This window comes from Cetorhinus maximus, chromosome 2 (genome assembly GCF_964194155.1).
Source record: "Cetorhinus maximus chromosome 2, sCetMax3.hap1.1, whole genome shotgun sequence".
Classification (NCBI taxonomy): Eukaryota; Metazoa; Chordata; class Chondrichthyes; order Lamniformes; family Cetorhinidae; genus Cetorhinus; species Cetorhinus maximus.
The window spans coordinates 205,868,624-205,884,778 of NC_135880.1; the positions used below are offsets into that span (position 1 = coordinate 205,868,624).

At 38.0% G+C, this 16,155-nt stretch overlaps 1 protein-coding gene across 2 annotated transcripts in view; it reads left to right on the plus strand.

Moving 5' to 3' along the window:
- Positions 1-10,178, plus strand: part of clmpa (CXADR like membrane protein a) — a 134,707-nt gene extending 124,529 nt beyond the window's left edge. For both annotated transcript variants that reach the window (XM_078531866.1, XM_078531858.1), the window contains exons 4-7: positions 577-744; positions 2,219-2,341; positions 3,594-3,735; positions 7,142-10,178. In XM_078531866.1, coding sequence (XP_078387992.1) covers positions 577-744; positions 2,219-2,341; positions 3,594-3,735; positions 7,142-7,427 — 719 coding nt within the window. In that variant the 3' untranslated portion in view covers positions 7,428-10,178. The remainder of the gene's footprint in view (positions 1-576; positions 745-2,218; positions 2,342-3,593; positions 3,736-7,141) is intronic.
- The last annotated feature ends 5,977 nt before the right edge of the window (positions 10,179-16,155 follow it).

A 16,155-nucleotide genomic window follows, 5' to 3' on the forward strand; every position in this document is an offset into this window, starting at 1 on the left:
AGGCATTAATTTCAACTAATCATCCAATGAACAAAAATAGAGGTTAGTAGAATTTACTTTATGCAGGGGTTTTTTAAGAGAAGAGTAAATAAAATATCTTAGGAAAGAACAAAATTAGAAGGGTGTGAGGTTGGTTAATATGTAGCTTGATTTTGATCTCATGGTATTCTGCCTGTTGTATGTGTGCCTGGTTAAGTGAAGGAATAGTTGTGACTGAACACAATATGCTGTGATAGATCCCACAAAACAAATGTAACAAGCTATTGTGCTTTGAAATACGGCTTACTTATTATCAATGTTCTTCTGCTGTCAAACATCTCTTATGCTCCTCTGGGAAACACAGCTTATACCCATTTGGAAGACATATGTGATGGACAAATAGGAGTTTATTGGCAGTCACACAAACCATAGGGTACACAGAAATGCATGCACGTACTTATATAGCTGAATTCCAATCCTTTATCTAGTATGTATTGTAACAATCTATAATGGAGAAAATTAATAATGCCTGTTATAAAATGTTATATACTGATTAAAATATGTGACCTTAATCAAAATATCTCTGTTCAACTTCAGTCAAACCTTCCAAGCCTAAGTGCTGGACACAAGGACAATTACTGCAAGGAAATGATATAAAACTTAATTGTAAATCAGAGGACGGAACCCAACCCATCTTGTATAGGTGGAACCATGTTTTGGATACAGAAGGACACCAAGCCAAATTTCATCCGACCATACACAAAGGTTAGTGAATAAATTTTACAATGACTAGATTGTCTTCCTTACACACATTGGACACGCTTTCTAAATCAGGTTGCTACTCATTTCTGTTTAGGATAAAAGATTTCAAATCAGATTGTATTGGCTAAAGCAAATACTTGAAACATTCCACAGGTCAGCCAGCATCTGTTACAGGAACAGGTGAATTAATGGGCAGAGTTTAGCCCTTGTCAGGCGGGCTCGGTGGGGGTGGTCGGGAAGCCGATCACCGCCCACGATCGGGGCTGGAAGGCGATTTCATATTGGTTAATTTCACAATTAAGGCCTGCCCAGCGTGAAACGCGAGCAGCAGCGCTCAACGCTGCCTGTGCGGGCGGAGGGGAGGAGAGTGAGCGGGGTGAGTGCGAACTTTGCGCGTGCACGCGAGTGCATGCTTGTGCGCGAGTGCACGCTTGCAGATCTCCCTGAGGCAGACAGCTGCAATCGTATTGCCATTGAATCTGTTCTCTCCACCTGTGCTGGCTAGCCTGCTGAGTGTTTCTAACATTTTCTTTTGCTTTGACTCAGATTTCCAGCAGCCTTAGTCTTCTTTGCTTTTTGTTTGATAAAAATGTACATGAACAACAGTATTGTCGCTGAAATAGCTAAAATATGTTACAGCACCGCAGTGAAGATACTCTCCCTCTGGTGTCATGTTCCCTTGATTTTCCACAATTTCATTATTTTTGAATGATATTAGAAGTTAAAGTAACACCTTAAAATTTGCTACAATTTTCAAGGTATTGTAAATAGGGATATGGCTTATTTATTTTATAATTGAGTTGTGATATTTTGTATAATGGGCACCTTAGCACCTGAGACCAGTACAAGCAATGTGGTTTAGAGCCAAGCATGTCTTTTCTCTCTCCTTGGACTACTCCTTACACACAGTCCAAAATTCAGTACTGGCAGACAGTGAAACACTGTACAGTACAGGATCCGAACATGGGTCAGGGAGTCAAACCCAAACTTTCCCTTGCAGTGAGCTCCTGATCACTGCTATGACAGTAAGGAAGGCATAGAGTGAAGGCTAAGTGCTTTCAAACAGAGACAGAGATGGGAACTTGGATGGAATCTTATATTGGAACATTCAAGCACTTCCAAATGTCTAATAATGCAGTGGCACTTACACAGAGCAGGGAAAAGGTGGTCTGCTTGCCTTATTGGTCAGAAAATGACATGTACATAAAAGAAACACATGAAAAAGAAAGGAAGAAAGAAAGCTCATAAAGATAAAGAGTTCAGAATGGGAATATAGTCCAGAGAAAATATCTGATAAAATGAGAAAATACTCCAAAATCCATTAAGCAAAGAACAAGTGGTTGGAGTTTTACAAAGTTGCAAACTTCTTAAAGGTTTAATTTTCTGCAATTTACTCTTTGAAACAATCTCTGAATTGTTTGTTTGTCAAATGCCCTGTGCAGAATTCACCATTTAATGAGCTGTACTTTTTCTTCAGATTCAAGAACCCCTGAAATGTTTTTGCTGAAGAACTTGAGCTACGAGAATGCTGGACTATACGAGTGCAGTGCCAGAAATGAGGCGGGAGAAGAAAGCTGCTTCATTAATGTCACAATTATGCGTGAGTCATCTACCTGAATAAACAAAATCAAAGAATTTGGGAATTGCACCCAAAAGTGTGCATCCAGCAATAAAACAATTTATCTACAATTGCCCAAGTTTTGCTGTTGTAATGACAACAAAACTCTGAGGGTTTACCGTTGTTACTCTGTGAAATTAAGAGGAACTTCTGCTGTCCACATGTGTGGCATTAAAAGTGGAAATTCAGAAGTTGCTGCCAAAGATTCCCTGCTCCTCTGTTTTTAAAGTCCTTGTAGATGGAAATCAATTGGAAATCACAGAATTGAAATGAACTTCTATCTTTTCCACTCTCCTTCTCACTATAATGTCCCTTGAAAAAGTTAAACCTTGTTGAATGAAGTGTAAGTCATTGTTATGAAGAACCTCTCTGGTCTTGAAAAACTAATTTTATATTTGTGGAATGTCAAATTTCTCTATTCCTTGATAAAAATTCCAAACACTTCTAAATATTAAAAACTATCTCTTTAAAGTTTGATTTTTCAGCATCTATGTTAATCCCAAGTATATGTCCCAATCTTTATTTTGCTTTATATAAAATTATAAACAGTGAATGACAAAACCTGCATGTTACTTCCTAGTTTGCTTTCCGTGAGAAGTCTTCAATACGATTGGCTGCTTAGTCTGCTTAATGACATCACTGTTGCTGGATGTTGGAGTTTTCCCTATAGCTGGCCCCAGAATGAAATTAACATTGAAAAAGGTGAAATTCACACTCCAGAGCTCACTAGATCTTTGTGGGCAGTTTTCGTCAAGGTCAACAGCAAACATATTGCTTCAGCACTGACTGCATACTCTGGGCTAATGAAATTTATAGTGGCAAAGAATCATTTATGATACTTTATGGGGAAAATGAAGATATTTGTACCATGTCACCACTTTTTAAATTCAGTATGTGCCACTTTAAAAAATATATATAAAATGATCTTTTTATGTAAATGCAATGTGTGCGGTTTGCTTAACAATGGGAATCATAGTTCATGTATGACAAAGTGACAAAAGAAAAGTCCTGAATTTGCAATTATAATGTTCATTAAGAATGGGCACAGGCCAGAAATAAGCTTATTTTAAGATGTTAGTGGAAAACATATTTCATCAAAAAGTATTTCTTTATAAGACGAGTGCCGATATAAACCCATATTTACATTGAAACAAGCATGAACATACTCGCATTCAAATGAATTTAATTGGACAATGATGTCAATATTAATTTGCCTACTTCATTTTCTTTCCAGATGTGAGAGATCCTGGGATCATTGCTGGTGCTGTTATTGGAGTTATAGTTGGACTATTGTTAATTTTCCTTATCGTGTGGTTCACACTGTACAGGAAAGAAAAGCATAAATATGAGGAAGAGGAAACGCCAAATGAGATCAGGTAAAGTTGCAATCAGTGGCCTAAGATGCACACGATCGTGGTAGTTTACATGGGCTTTAGCCCTATTATCCTGCAGATTTTGAATATTAGCACTGGCCTTGTCACTAATTGGTATGAGGGAAATCTGACCCCAGTTCTACACCAGTGCAATGTTTATGTTTCAGGTGTTGTTTATTCTTGTGGTTTCTGATCGTGTCATTGTGCCGCACAAACATTTTCATCACTGTGTCGATGCTGCTGGTGCTGGTTTGAGAGAGGCTACTTCCTAAAGGTTGTGCAATGCTTTTGCTTCATACCAGTGGCAGTACAACTAAATCTGTCTTATATTTTACGTTTTCAAACTTTAAATTAGATTCTGTTGTCAGCCCTTTTTCATGCAGCTAAAAACACACTAGGTCTCTATAAGAGTTGTTGAATATGACCCTCTTCTTGAGCCTTGAGCACACGGTAACTTAACTGACATGGAAACAGAGAGTATCTCACCATGCTTCCTAGTATTGCTTAAGTGCTGATAGTATTAGCACAATAAATGGAGAATAACAACTGCAGTAGTATGATTTCCAAACTGGTGGCAGTCGATCCTGAATTAGAGGATCCAGTGGATTAGAGTGCCAAACACTTTCATTTACCCATTTTTATCTTGCTGCCAGCCAATAGAGATCTTCACTTCTACCTAAAATTATTTTGAATCCATTTTTCAGAGCTGAGAGAACAATGCCTTAACATATTTCTCACACACTCTGCTCACTCATTGCACTAACGACTGTCTGGCTGCAGTGTTATATTTATGTCGATAGCCATGCAGTTTTCCCAACCTTGGATGGCAGAAAATGAGCAGCTTCTCTGGTCTGACAATGGTTTAGGTTAGAAACTGTTAGCCAAATTTATTGAACAGTAGCAAACTCAACCTATGGCCGGGATATTCTGGCCCCGTCGTGGTGGGACCCGCCGCGGAGGAATGCGTCCGTGTTATGACCCATGCAGTTGGTAAAGCGGAGTTAATTAAAAAATCCCAGAGGGGAACTTGAAACAACTGTCATAACCAATAATTTTAAGTGTTATGTTTGAGATGCGACTCTAAACTCAGAAATCAGACCACTAGTTCTCGAGGCTTTATGTTAATTAATGGAAACATTTTGTTAATTTGCACAGGTTAAAATATATGTACACATGGCTACAAATTACTACTATCATAACTTTTAACAAATTCCCAAACTAATCTCCATTAAGGCAACAACAATCCATAGACTTAACCAAACACCAGACAAAGCATTTTCACCTTACAAATTCAGACTGAAGTTCTTTCCACTGTGGAGCCAGTTGGACCAGTTGGAGGCTTGCAGCTGCCTTTTGATCTTACACTGCCTCTCCCTGTACACCTGAAAAACTACTGAAGTTATACCTACCAGCCCCATTGAATGTTAATTCTCATTGTATCAACAACCTTTTTGAACTCCATCTTTTAACAATGAAACCCCATTCATTATACCAATTTTATTAGTAATATAAACATATTGCTTGGTAGCTGTTAGAAAGACGTCAATTTTCACCCCACTTCTTGAATGCTGTAGTCAAAAAAATGCAAATGCACTCGACCTCTCTGTTTACATCTCAAACTAGCACATATTAAAGCACTCAGACTAGCTAGCTTTAATCCAAGATGGCACACCCGCAGACCAAACCTCTATTTTAAAAGAAAAATATTTTCCAAAATATTATATACATTAATAGCTTCATGGCAGTCGGCCCAGCCAATAGTCCATTGACGGGTCTGGAAGATCCCAGTGGCAGGTGGAGTTGTAGCATCCTGGCCTATATATTTACCTTATTTATTGATGTTATTATTATTCCCTTTGCAATATTGAAAGCGACAAAGCATACTTTCCTGTGCTGTAAACTAGACTTCGAGCATAGTTGATGTTTCAGGTCAAGGACCTCTTTTTCAGAAGTGAAGGCAGATAGAAATGTAACAGGCTTTGAACAAGTGAAAGGTGGGGGAGGAGGGTGAAGAACAAAAGGGAAGATCTGTGATAGGGAGGTGGGCGGGAGAGGTGAACTGAGAAAAGATCTCATGACACAAAAGGCTAAGGGAGGTAAAGAAACAAAAGATTGCTCTACAGTGTGTGTGAACAGCAGAATATTGACCAGCTGTGTCCACAAACAACAACATGGAAAACGAGATTAAGGCTGGCGCACACAAAATAAGAAGAAACAAAATGGGGGCAGAATTTATGGCCTCAAATTGTTGAACCTGGTGTTGAGTTCAGAGGGCTGTAAAGTGCCTAATCAAAAGATGAGGTGCTGTTCCAAAGGTTCTTGACCTGAAATGTTAATTATTTTTCTCTCGCCACAGATGCTGCCAGACCTGCTGAGTTCCAGCATTTTCTGTTTTTATTTCAGATTTCCAACATTCTCAGCATTTTGCTTTTGTTGGACTTTGAGCATATTCCCTGACTAAACCCATGTGGTCATTGACTATTGAACAACCCCGAGAACCTCTGCATTGCACCAGCTAGCACAGATTCAGAATCACTGATTGATTGGGTGAAAGCTGTCGAGTTGAAAACCAAAATAATATCTCGCAGCTGCAAGATTGTTCACTAGACAGACTACAAGGAACCATGATCCTATCCCTCAAACAGCCTTATACAAATGTTCTATTCATTCCTGGACAAAGTGCATCAAAACGTTATTTGCCCACACATGTACAGCTGTCAATTACGTACTTTTCAAGACATTGTTGAACCTACTGAGATATCTATTATAATCATTGCATGATCACAACATAGATGGAGGCCATTTAGCCCATCAAGTCTGTGTCAGCTCTATGCAACAGCAGTTTAGCTAGTCCCATTTCCCCACTCTTTCCTCATAGCCCTGCAGATTTTTCTCCTTTGAAAGCCATGCTTGAATTCATCTCTGCCACACTCTCAGGCAGTGCATTCCAGATCTGAACGCTACATAAAAATGTTTTTCCTCATGCTACCCTTCATTCTTAACAGAATATGTAAGCAGATGTCTGTCAGGAAATGCTTCTTGAAAGTAATTATTTGTGCATATCACAATCTCAAAGTGCTACATTCTCAAAGCAGCTATACCTAACATTTAAAGTGCTCATATTTCTATTCAAAAATATTTTAAAAATACAGATCTTATTGTTATATATGTAATTGAAACTCCCCTTTTATCTCACCCTCTATCTCTAAAAAGAGACTAGCATCCGCATGCCGCCTTCACAATGGTCAAATTCAGAAACCTCTACATGTGGAATTGCGGGTGCCAACCTGCTCCAAAGAGCTGCTGTCTCATGCAAAAATGTGTCGTAAAGTTGGATTTGTTGTCTCTTTACATTCTTAATTCAAGCCTTGGTTTATACTTTGTTATTTTCTTTCATTGCACTGAACAGGGAAGATGCTGAGGCACCAAAGGCAAAGCTCATCAATGCACAGTCTTCAGTGGGGACAGGGAGCACAGGGTCTGGTTCCTGTTCAGTCAAGTCTGTCAGGAATGGAACCCCTTACCTCCAGCAGCCTCGAACACCATCAACTGAGGAGGATAAGACACCCATTACCTACACCCCAGCAGAGGAGGCCAAGGTTGATAGCAGTGGACCAACCCAGGCACATATGAAAAGAATGGGAGCAGTCCCTGTCATGATACCTGCCCAAACAAGGGCTTTTCAAACTGTGTAAGCTTTGATTAGGAAGGGGAGATGTTTTACCAACTAGTGTGTTGGAAAATTTCATCAGCTAAGTAAACACATCAAATTTAAGACTGGAAAGTCTGAGCTCCCCCTTCCGCTTTCTCAATTTTGACATGAGAAAATTTTGTTGACTAAACAGGATAGATTTACCTAAACTTGGCACCTTCTCATGTACTACATGCATTAGGGAAGAATTCCAGAAAAAGCAATTTTAATTGAACAAATCTACTTTGCACAACAAAGTTCTTAGGCAGCCTTCACTGACCCGTTCTCTCTCTCTCTCTCACTCTCATATACACACATACACACAACCTCAAGAAAATGATTCATTTCAACTCTAACTGAATTCTGATTGAATTTGCTGAACCTCTGGAATGGTCAAATGTGAGGGATATTTTAACATTGTTCAGAGCTGAGTAAGTGATGGCTTATTTCAGAGCATTATTGAAAGCAAAAGGCAGAGATTCAACATTGTTTCACCTATAGTACTCTGACTTGTGACCTGCTGCTGACATTAATTTTGTAAAATATGCCTTGGAATACTTCAGTGTGAACATTTCTGACAGCCCCAGTTGCCATACCAATCCCTAATTTGTTTCTTACATGTTCACAGTCAGTCCCATATTGGTCAAGTCTGATTTTGAAAAGCCTTCTGCCCATTCCAACCTATTGCCTAGAATCGGATTCCTCTGTGATTGCAGGCTGGGCACATTTAACACTTACACTCACAGAAAAGGACATTAATGGAGAATAACATGTGAGCTGGGAATCTGCAATAAGTAGTGAGTGCATTTTCATCTATTTGAAAATAGACAGGTATCACAGCACTAATATATCTTGATACAGCTCAGTGAAAGTGGCACTGGAGGATATTGGCTACTGGCAACTAAAATTCTGGAGGTAACAAGTATTGAAACAATGATGTCTATTCATGCCAAATAAGTACAGTTACAATCTCTAAGCGTGCACACAGCTTGCCCAAGCAAATAAGAAACCTTTGTTCATTTTTTACATGGACTTGTCAACTGTACAGTTTTTAACAATGTGATTACTCTTTATCAATCAAGAAGAAAAATGTATAACAAACTACATTGTAAACCTGCCTCATGATTAACTTTGAATATCTTTGATAGTCATTGGTGGGTAATCGTCAATAATACAACCATGTGCTGCAAAAGCTTGTGATATCACCAAATAGGAACGTGGGTAGGTCATTCAGCGCATCTAGCATGTTTCACCATTCAATTAGCTCTTGGTCGGTCTACAGTTCAACTTCATGTACCCACCTTTGCTCCATATCCCTTGATACTCTGACCACTTTGGGAATAATACTGGTCATAGTGCTGCTTCAGAAAACTTGATCGTAATCTGAATCCTAAATTTCTTAACTGGTCTGTGATAATATTCCTCCACTATCCCTTACATCATGGCGACTTTCTTTACTCTCCCTTAGTTCAATCTGGATTGCTCTCATATTTTTCTAAATAATTTGTCACATCAGGTGATTTGACGTCATACTTTAAAAATTGTGGACAGGGACTACTATTATTATGGTTCCTATTGCCAGCTGGATGTCAAGAAAACTGGCAGGAAAATGGGTATAACAGTTTGTGTTGATAAAAGTGAAAATGATTTTGTCTGAGTTACTTTTAAGATCTCAGCAAGTAATTTGAGAAAATTAAGTCAGCATGTGAGAGAACAACAGATCTACTGTTTCACATCTTACTCCTTTCTTCATGACATTTTCATTCACAGATAATTAATTTGTTTGATCTAACTTATCTGAGATCTTTTAGCTGTCTGATCCTAATTAATCTTTTAGTGGTGGCCTGATAGGAAGTGATGGCTCCTATGAGCACCAGTTCAAGCTTGCATAATGAGATTGTTTTTCTTAGAGAGCTTACACAGTTAAAGTTGAATATTTCTGAAAAACTATTTCAGACAAAGCTTGACAGTTAACTGTTGGTCACCAGTAATTAGTGCATTTTCCATGGCATCACCTCTACCAGTCAGAGTCCACTTGCCAGCCGATCAGCACTCTCTTCTCATACAGTACGAAGTTGTTGCTTTCCTTGACATTGTCCTGATGAGTGCAAGAAGAGAAACTTCCACAAAATGTCTGTTTTCAGCAATACTCAAGTTCTGTACTACCAAATGACAATTAGAGTTAAAGTTGGTGCCCTTCTTCTTGTGATTGTTTCAAGGCTGTACTAATCTTGGAGAAATGCTAAAAATGGATGACCCCACAGTAACCAAAATTGCATACCTACAATTATATAGAATTTATAGCACAGAAATAGGCAATCCAGACCAACTGATCTTTGGCATTATGCTCCACATGAACCTCCCCCCACTCGATTACATTTAAACATAACCTTCTATTTCTTTCTCCCTCATATGCTTATCTAGCTTTCCCTTAAAGGCATCTACTTAATTTCCCTCAGCTGCTCTTTACGGTAGCAAGTTCTAACTGCTCTCTGGGTAAAGGCGTTACCCTGAATTACTTATTGGATTTACAATTGACCATCTTGTATTTATGGCCCACAGTTTTGGAATACTCCCCTGGCGGAAACACCTCTATGTCTACTCTATCAAACTCCTTCATTATTTTAAATTCCTCTTTTAAGTGGTAAAACTCTGCTATAACATCAGTACAATTGTACTTCCACTTGCTTTAATTGATATAAATTACACTCTCAGTGAATTTACATTTCTGCAGAACTGTTAAGGGCAATAGGATGTCTGTGGACACTACTCTCATTTTAATCATGCAGGTATTTTCTGCTAACTCTACTAGATACTATTTACCTTAATGCCACCAGTAAAAGAGAATGAAATTTTGTTGAGAGAATGAGATTTCCACAACCAATCCTACAGTACAGGGAAGTAAATCTTCTCCAGATGTCCCTTAGGTAATGGTCGGTCAGTTAAAAATCTTTTCCTCCTTCATTCCACTGATGTTCAGTAATCACTCATTATAAAATACTTTGCCCCAACGGTAAATTTCATTGTCATCTACATATGTTATATCATGTTTTCAGCCTCCCAAAAATTCTGTACTTCTCAGGCATTACAATTCCCTCCAAAAAAGGGCTTTGCACTTCAACTTATGTTGCCCCAGTCTTGGCAGAGATAATGGCCCAAAAATTTCTGTCAAAATAACAGTGAGGTTAATAGCACTTGCTGTTATTAAAGTGCAAATACCACAGCAACTTCAGGTGAGGACAGATGTGCGATGCAATGCGACACATAAATCCAAATGTTGCTGTTCAAGCTGTGTTGCTCTGGTCGTTAGCTTTTCGAAAATGGCATCTTGCTGTCTGGCTCCCATTAAAATACAGCAATTTCACACCACTCAATGTATTTGCATGGTAGGTATTTTGCAAAGTCGCTGTCGAAAGTTGTCAATTCATTTCAACTCTAAGAAAACTCTTAACAGCCTGAAAGGTGTTAATTACTGCCAGTTAACCTCACTGGCACTGAAAGAAAACCATTACTGGTGTGGAGCTTCATTCCGCTCTACCTTACATTTCCTGGTTCAACCTCTGCGCAGTTCATTTCACTATCCTTCAATCTGATTGGTTAAGGAGGTACACAGTTATTTGCCCTGTTCACTCAGGTGCTAGATGCCCTTTAAAGGGTTGCACTCTTTCTAGCTTGTACTTCCAGCAATTTAGAGTAAGACATCATGGAGATTAAAAGACTAAGGGAAGTCCAGCAACAGGTGTTGTTTTTGGCCTGCCACAGCAATTTTTAGCCCAAGATATGTGTCTAACTGAACAAATGGGCTGTGTGTACTAAATTTTAGAAAACAGGCTTCTGCTAATTAACTTAACAAGATGCCTCATTATTTACAATTACTTTTGATCTTTTGTTCTTTGATGCTGGCTTAATGTTGAAATGAAGGCCCAAGAATTACTTTGAATGGAAAAAAAACCTCATGGATCACAATGCAAGATTTTATTCAATTATAGACTTCTAATCCCAAAAGATTGGGCACAGGCATCTGACAAAAATGCTTAGTTATTAACAACACTGTAAAAAGACCTGGGAAGCACAAGGGTCCATAACTGTAGTGAATAAGGGAATTCACATTTGTCTAACATATGGGATATGGTGCAACATATTGGAATTCAGGGACTTGGGCCAAATATAGTTCAGAACCATTGTGCTCATGTCATTCACACAGTAAGAACATCTTTCAAAGCAGATATTCTCCACTTACTGAGATTCACCATGTAACTTAACCGGGGAAGCTGTAATGTGCAAACATGTTTTATATTTTGTGTGTATCTACCCTGTCCTTACTGTAAGAAAAAAATGAGGGAATATTGAAAGGTAAAATTTTGCATAAAATATTTTTAAAATTTGATCAGACAGCCAATATATTGGTAAATGTGCGTTCAAAATAAAAATGAGCAGATAACTACCTTTCTGCCTGAAAAGGCATCTATACAGATGACCCAGTGCCAAAGCATATTGGGGATATACTATTCTGCTCAAAAGGGACACAAAAACAACCAGGATGTCTGATGTATGCGGACAATTTTACACTTTGTTTACTTTTAGTTTTATATGTATTTAAATAGTTAGAAATATTTTTGTTCATTATTCTGTAAATATTTGCTTAAAGATTTTTTTTAAAACTGCCAAATTTAATCATTTTTGCTCTTAGTCAGAGAAAGTCTGAATGCAACACTTGATGATATTAGTATTGAAACTATTGGCTCTTTGCCTTATACAAGCACTGCATTTTCTCTAGTGCAGCTTAGGGAGTTGCAAAATCTTATTGTGCCAATATCACGACTGAACCAAGCAACAATGTGAATGTTTGAACATTGGTTATGCAAATATAACCTATCCAATCAAATTATTTACAGCCAAAAAACTATTGGAGATTTCTTTGTTGCTGGGTTCAGCTGATACAGGGCAAAGTTCATTTATTTGATTTTCCTTGCTTATAAATTGTGAGAATTATTTGACTGGCTGTGAGATAGAATGTTGTTAACCACTAGTAAAGTAGTTTACCTGTGTAAGATGTTGCAAATTTCAAACATCCTGGCAGAAACTAGCAAAGCTTTGAGTTTTGTTTAAAAAAATAAAACTTTAGCTACATTTTTGGTTAAAAGGGAGAGAAAGAGAAAGCTTTGTATATATCAAACAGGACCTCTGAAAAGGGAAATAATGTTCAGATATGAACTGCTTTCAATATTTAACATTACAGCAAGCACAAAACACCAAACCATAATGTTGTTTAATTATCCAACACTTCCCAGCTTAATCACTCAACTGTGTACGTTACAGGAAATTTTTCATCATTTGTTCTATAAAATTAACTTTAGCTTTTAAAATGCTTTCTATAAGTACAATCTTTATAATGAGCTGTAACAATCTAATGGAAGTATGAAACTACATAGGTGCATAAAAACTGCTAAATATTGACTTCACTTCCCATTTTTTAAAGATGTTCTTTCCTTGCTATTGAGCACACCACATGATACAGAACTCCTCAGGTGTGAGGATGGGCAGGTAGCCTCAGCTACTATTGCTCATTGGGCAAATGGTAAGTGTACGAGAGCAACTTGAGATGCCTCTCATAATTTCCCTCCCTGCTTGTGATGAACATTGTGGCTTTTACCTGGTGCTCCCTCCAATCACTGCAACCCCCCCCCCCCCCCCCCCTCCCAACCCCCCTCACCAACCCCCCAAATCCACATGACACAACCAATATCAGACACATGAATCTAAATCCTACCCCGATGATATCCGAGTGCCAAGAAATAATATTAAACTTTAAATTATATTAAGTATACCAGCTGCTGCCGTGTTAGTGTGATGCATGTTTACACTTGAATTTAAAATGTAAAAAGTGGAGTAGCAGGAAAAGGTGCAGTTTAGCAAGTGTTAAATACTGAACAGTAGAAGTAAAAAATAAAAACTGTGAATACTGGAAATTTGAAATCCAAACAGAAAATAACGTAATGCACAACAGGCCCAATGGTGTCTGAAAAGCCAAGAGCCAGGGAGAGGCTGGTAGTCATGACTATTCTGACAAAGGGTCTTTATTCAACATATAAACCTGGATTTTATCTCTTCAATTGTTGATAGGTCTGCTCTGCATTTACAGATTTTTTTTTTTGTTTTTTATGTCATGCATGTAGATTAAAATATTTGAAAATTACAGTCCTATGTTTATACACATCGAGAAACATTTGAGGAACAAGTGATTCCAATTTTTAAATATATGATGGGCGTTTTATGTGTATTTTATGTTTTGTTCTTATTGTCTTTTTTTGTTAGCAAATGTTGTACTGCAAGATTTCAGAACTGCCGTTTCCACTCACCAGCTGTCCTTGACGGCTTTATGCTGACAAATTTACATGCTGAGGGAAGATAATGAAATGCCTGTACAATCTGCAGCTAACTAGTTAGTCCAAAGCTTGTAACTACCGCACCTAGAGACTCATTAATGTGATTAAATAGGATCCTAACATTAAATTGTGGTAAAGCTACTAGGGAAACTGAAGCCAGCTTTCCTCAAGGCACCCAGGACCCTAGTTTAATTAATTGCAAGCTGTTGTAGTTAAAAAGGAACGGTGCAAAGAGAATGTATTATGTTGGACTAACACTTGGTGGTAAATTAAATACCAGAATTTGTTTGTTCAGGAGATTCTGTTTTTCTGTTACTTGTTTTAATAGTATTTCAAACTATATGTATAACTGAGCACTGTAATAGTAACTTGCATCTGACTTTAGTGGGAAATATTCCAGTTAAGGTAAACCTTTTATATATAACACTCAATAGATACTATAAATGTTTTATTTGCCTAAGGTACGAAAAAGTATGGATAATTTGACCATAGTCTGTCTTGCTGCATAAAACTGTGACTCAGTCGTGAATAATAGTCATATGTGGGTAGGATAGGGATACCGCGGAAAGGAATGAATGGAGCTTTAATTGTTTCATTGAAATAAAATCACTGCGAAACATTAAAAGGGATAGTAATTTTTGCACTCTGTGGTACTTTGTTGCCTTTTAAACTACTTGTTTGAAATTTCTTCTGCTCCAAAATGCTTCATCAGTTAAATTAAAAGCATCCGCGAGGGATCATCTTTAAACTGTCATGCACAAAGCATGCTCACATTTCAATGCATAGGATGACATGAGAGAAATGACACTGTATCCTGGATAATGCAGCAAATATTAATGTAAAGAGTTTCTGATTTCAAGTGCAAATGTATATTTTTATAATTTACCACAGCATTTCCTGGTTTGGATGTTGTAATATTCTCAGTAAAATAATAAACATAATTCTCATCTGCTTCTGTCTTTCTGTATTTTCTTCTAAGGATTCCGTAGTGGAGCAAATCATTCATGAATGCGTAAAGATAAAGAAGTGAGAGTGATGTATAAAGAGTAACGGTTTTCTAGATGGGATGGCTGTGATTATTCAATTCTTGGTCTGCGCTAAGATAGCAGATCTCAGATGATGACTACAGGGGTATTACCATTTGCTTCAGTATCACAGGAAAAATGAGCTAAGTTCCCATCCTTGACTGCTGTTGTGAGAATGGATTTTTTAAAAATATTTTGGGGAATATTGTGGTATTCTGTAAAAAAGGCTGGGTGCCTGTGTGTGATTTAATTAAGCTGGGCAAGAGGTTGAAAGGAGTCAGGCTGTCTAGGATTTGGAAACATGAAAAGGTTAAAGGTGATAAGTTTGAGATTAGATCTAACATTTGCATTTTTAGATAAGTTGAGAGGTTGTTTGACTTTCAAAGGTGAATCAGAGGCAACAAGGAAAATGTTTGCATCTTGCAGGAGTCCATAGGTATATTTTTATTGACCCAAAAGCAAAGACAAGACGGAAACATGAAAGATCTTATATTTGGAAGGGTTTGAGTTTCAAAGGGGTGTGAGAAAAATGGGACTGAGATGAAAGGGGAAAAAGGTATATTAAAGTTACTGTGGTTAGCCGGGTTTTTAGCTATTGAACTGTTAAGCTATTGAACTGGATAGCTGTTAAGCTGGAGATAGCTGGAGCTGTTTGAGCTGTTGAGAAGCCTTGGGCTACAGCAAGCAGTGTTATTCTGAAGTGAATTCTATTGCAAAGTGGAAGGGGGTAAAGGTCATGTGGTACACCTTTATTGAAGCTACAGCAGTTTTCCTTGTGTATTTTACTGGATTTTTCATTTTTAAACATCTATTACGAAGTGTTGCCTGGAAGGTGTTTACTTGTGGGTTTGACCAAGTACAGAGTTTTGGGGGAATGTGTTGTAAGACTAACCTTAATTATGTAACTGTAATTTTGTGTGCTAAGTTTTCTTTTGTTTTTGTTAGCAAAACTTTTACTTTTAATTCTTAAAAACCCAAAAGTATGACTGGACCTCTTACTCCTGAGATTGGTACACCATCTTCTCGTTGTTAGAATACAAATAAAAAGGCTCTGGTCAGTTATTTAAACTAGAAAGTGAATGTGTGTGAATGGTATGAGAACAAAATTGAACTGTGGCATGTTGTCCTCCTTTCCCCCCAATATTGAATACCATCCCAAGACTCCTTTTCCAATCTCATACATGAAGAACAGTCACCTGGGGCAGAAATTTTCGCTCCGCGGGCGGGCGCACGCCCAACCTGCTCGAGTGTGAAATGACGCGCGTTGACGTCAGCCAAGCTTACCGATGGCAACGCACTGTCGCGCGATAATTTGGTCGGT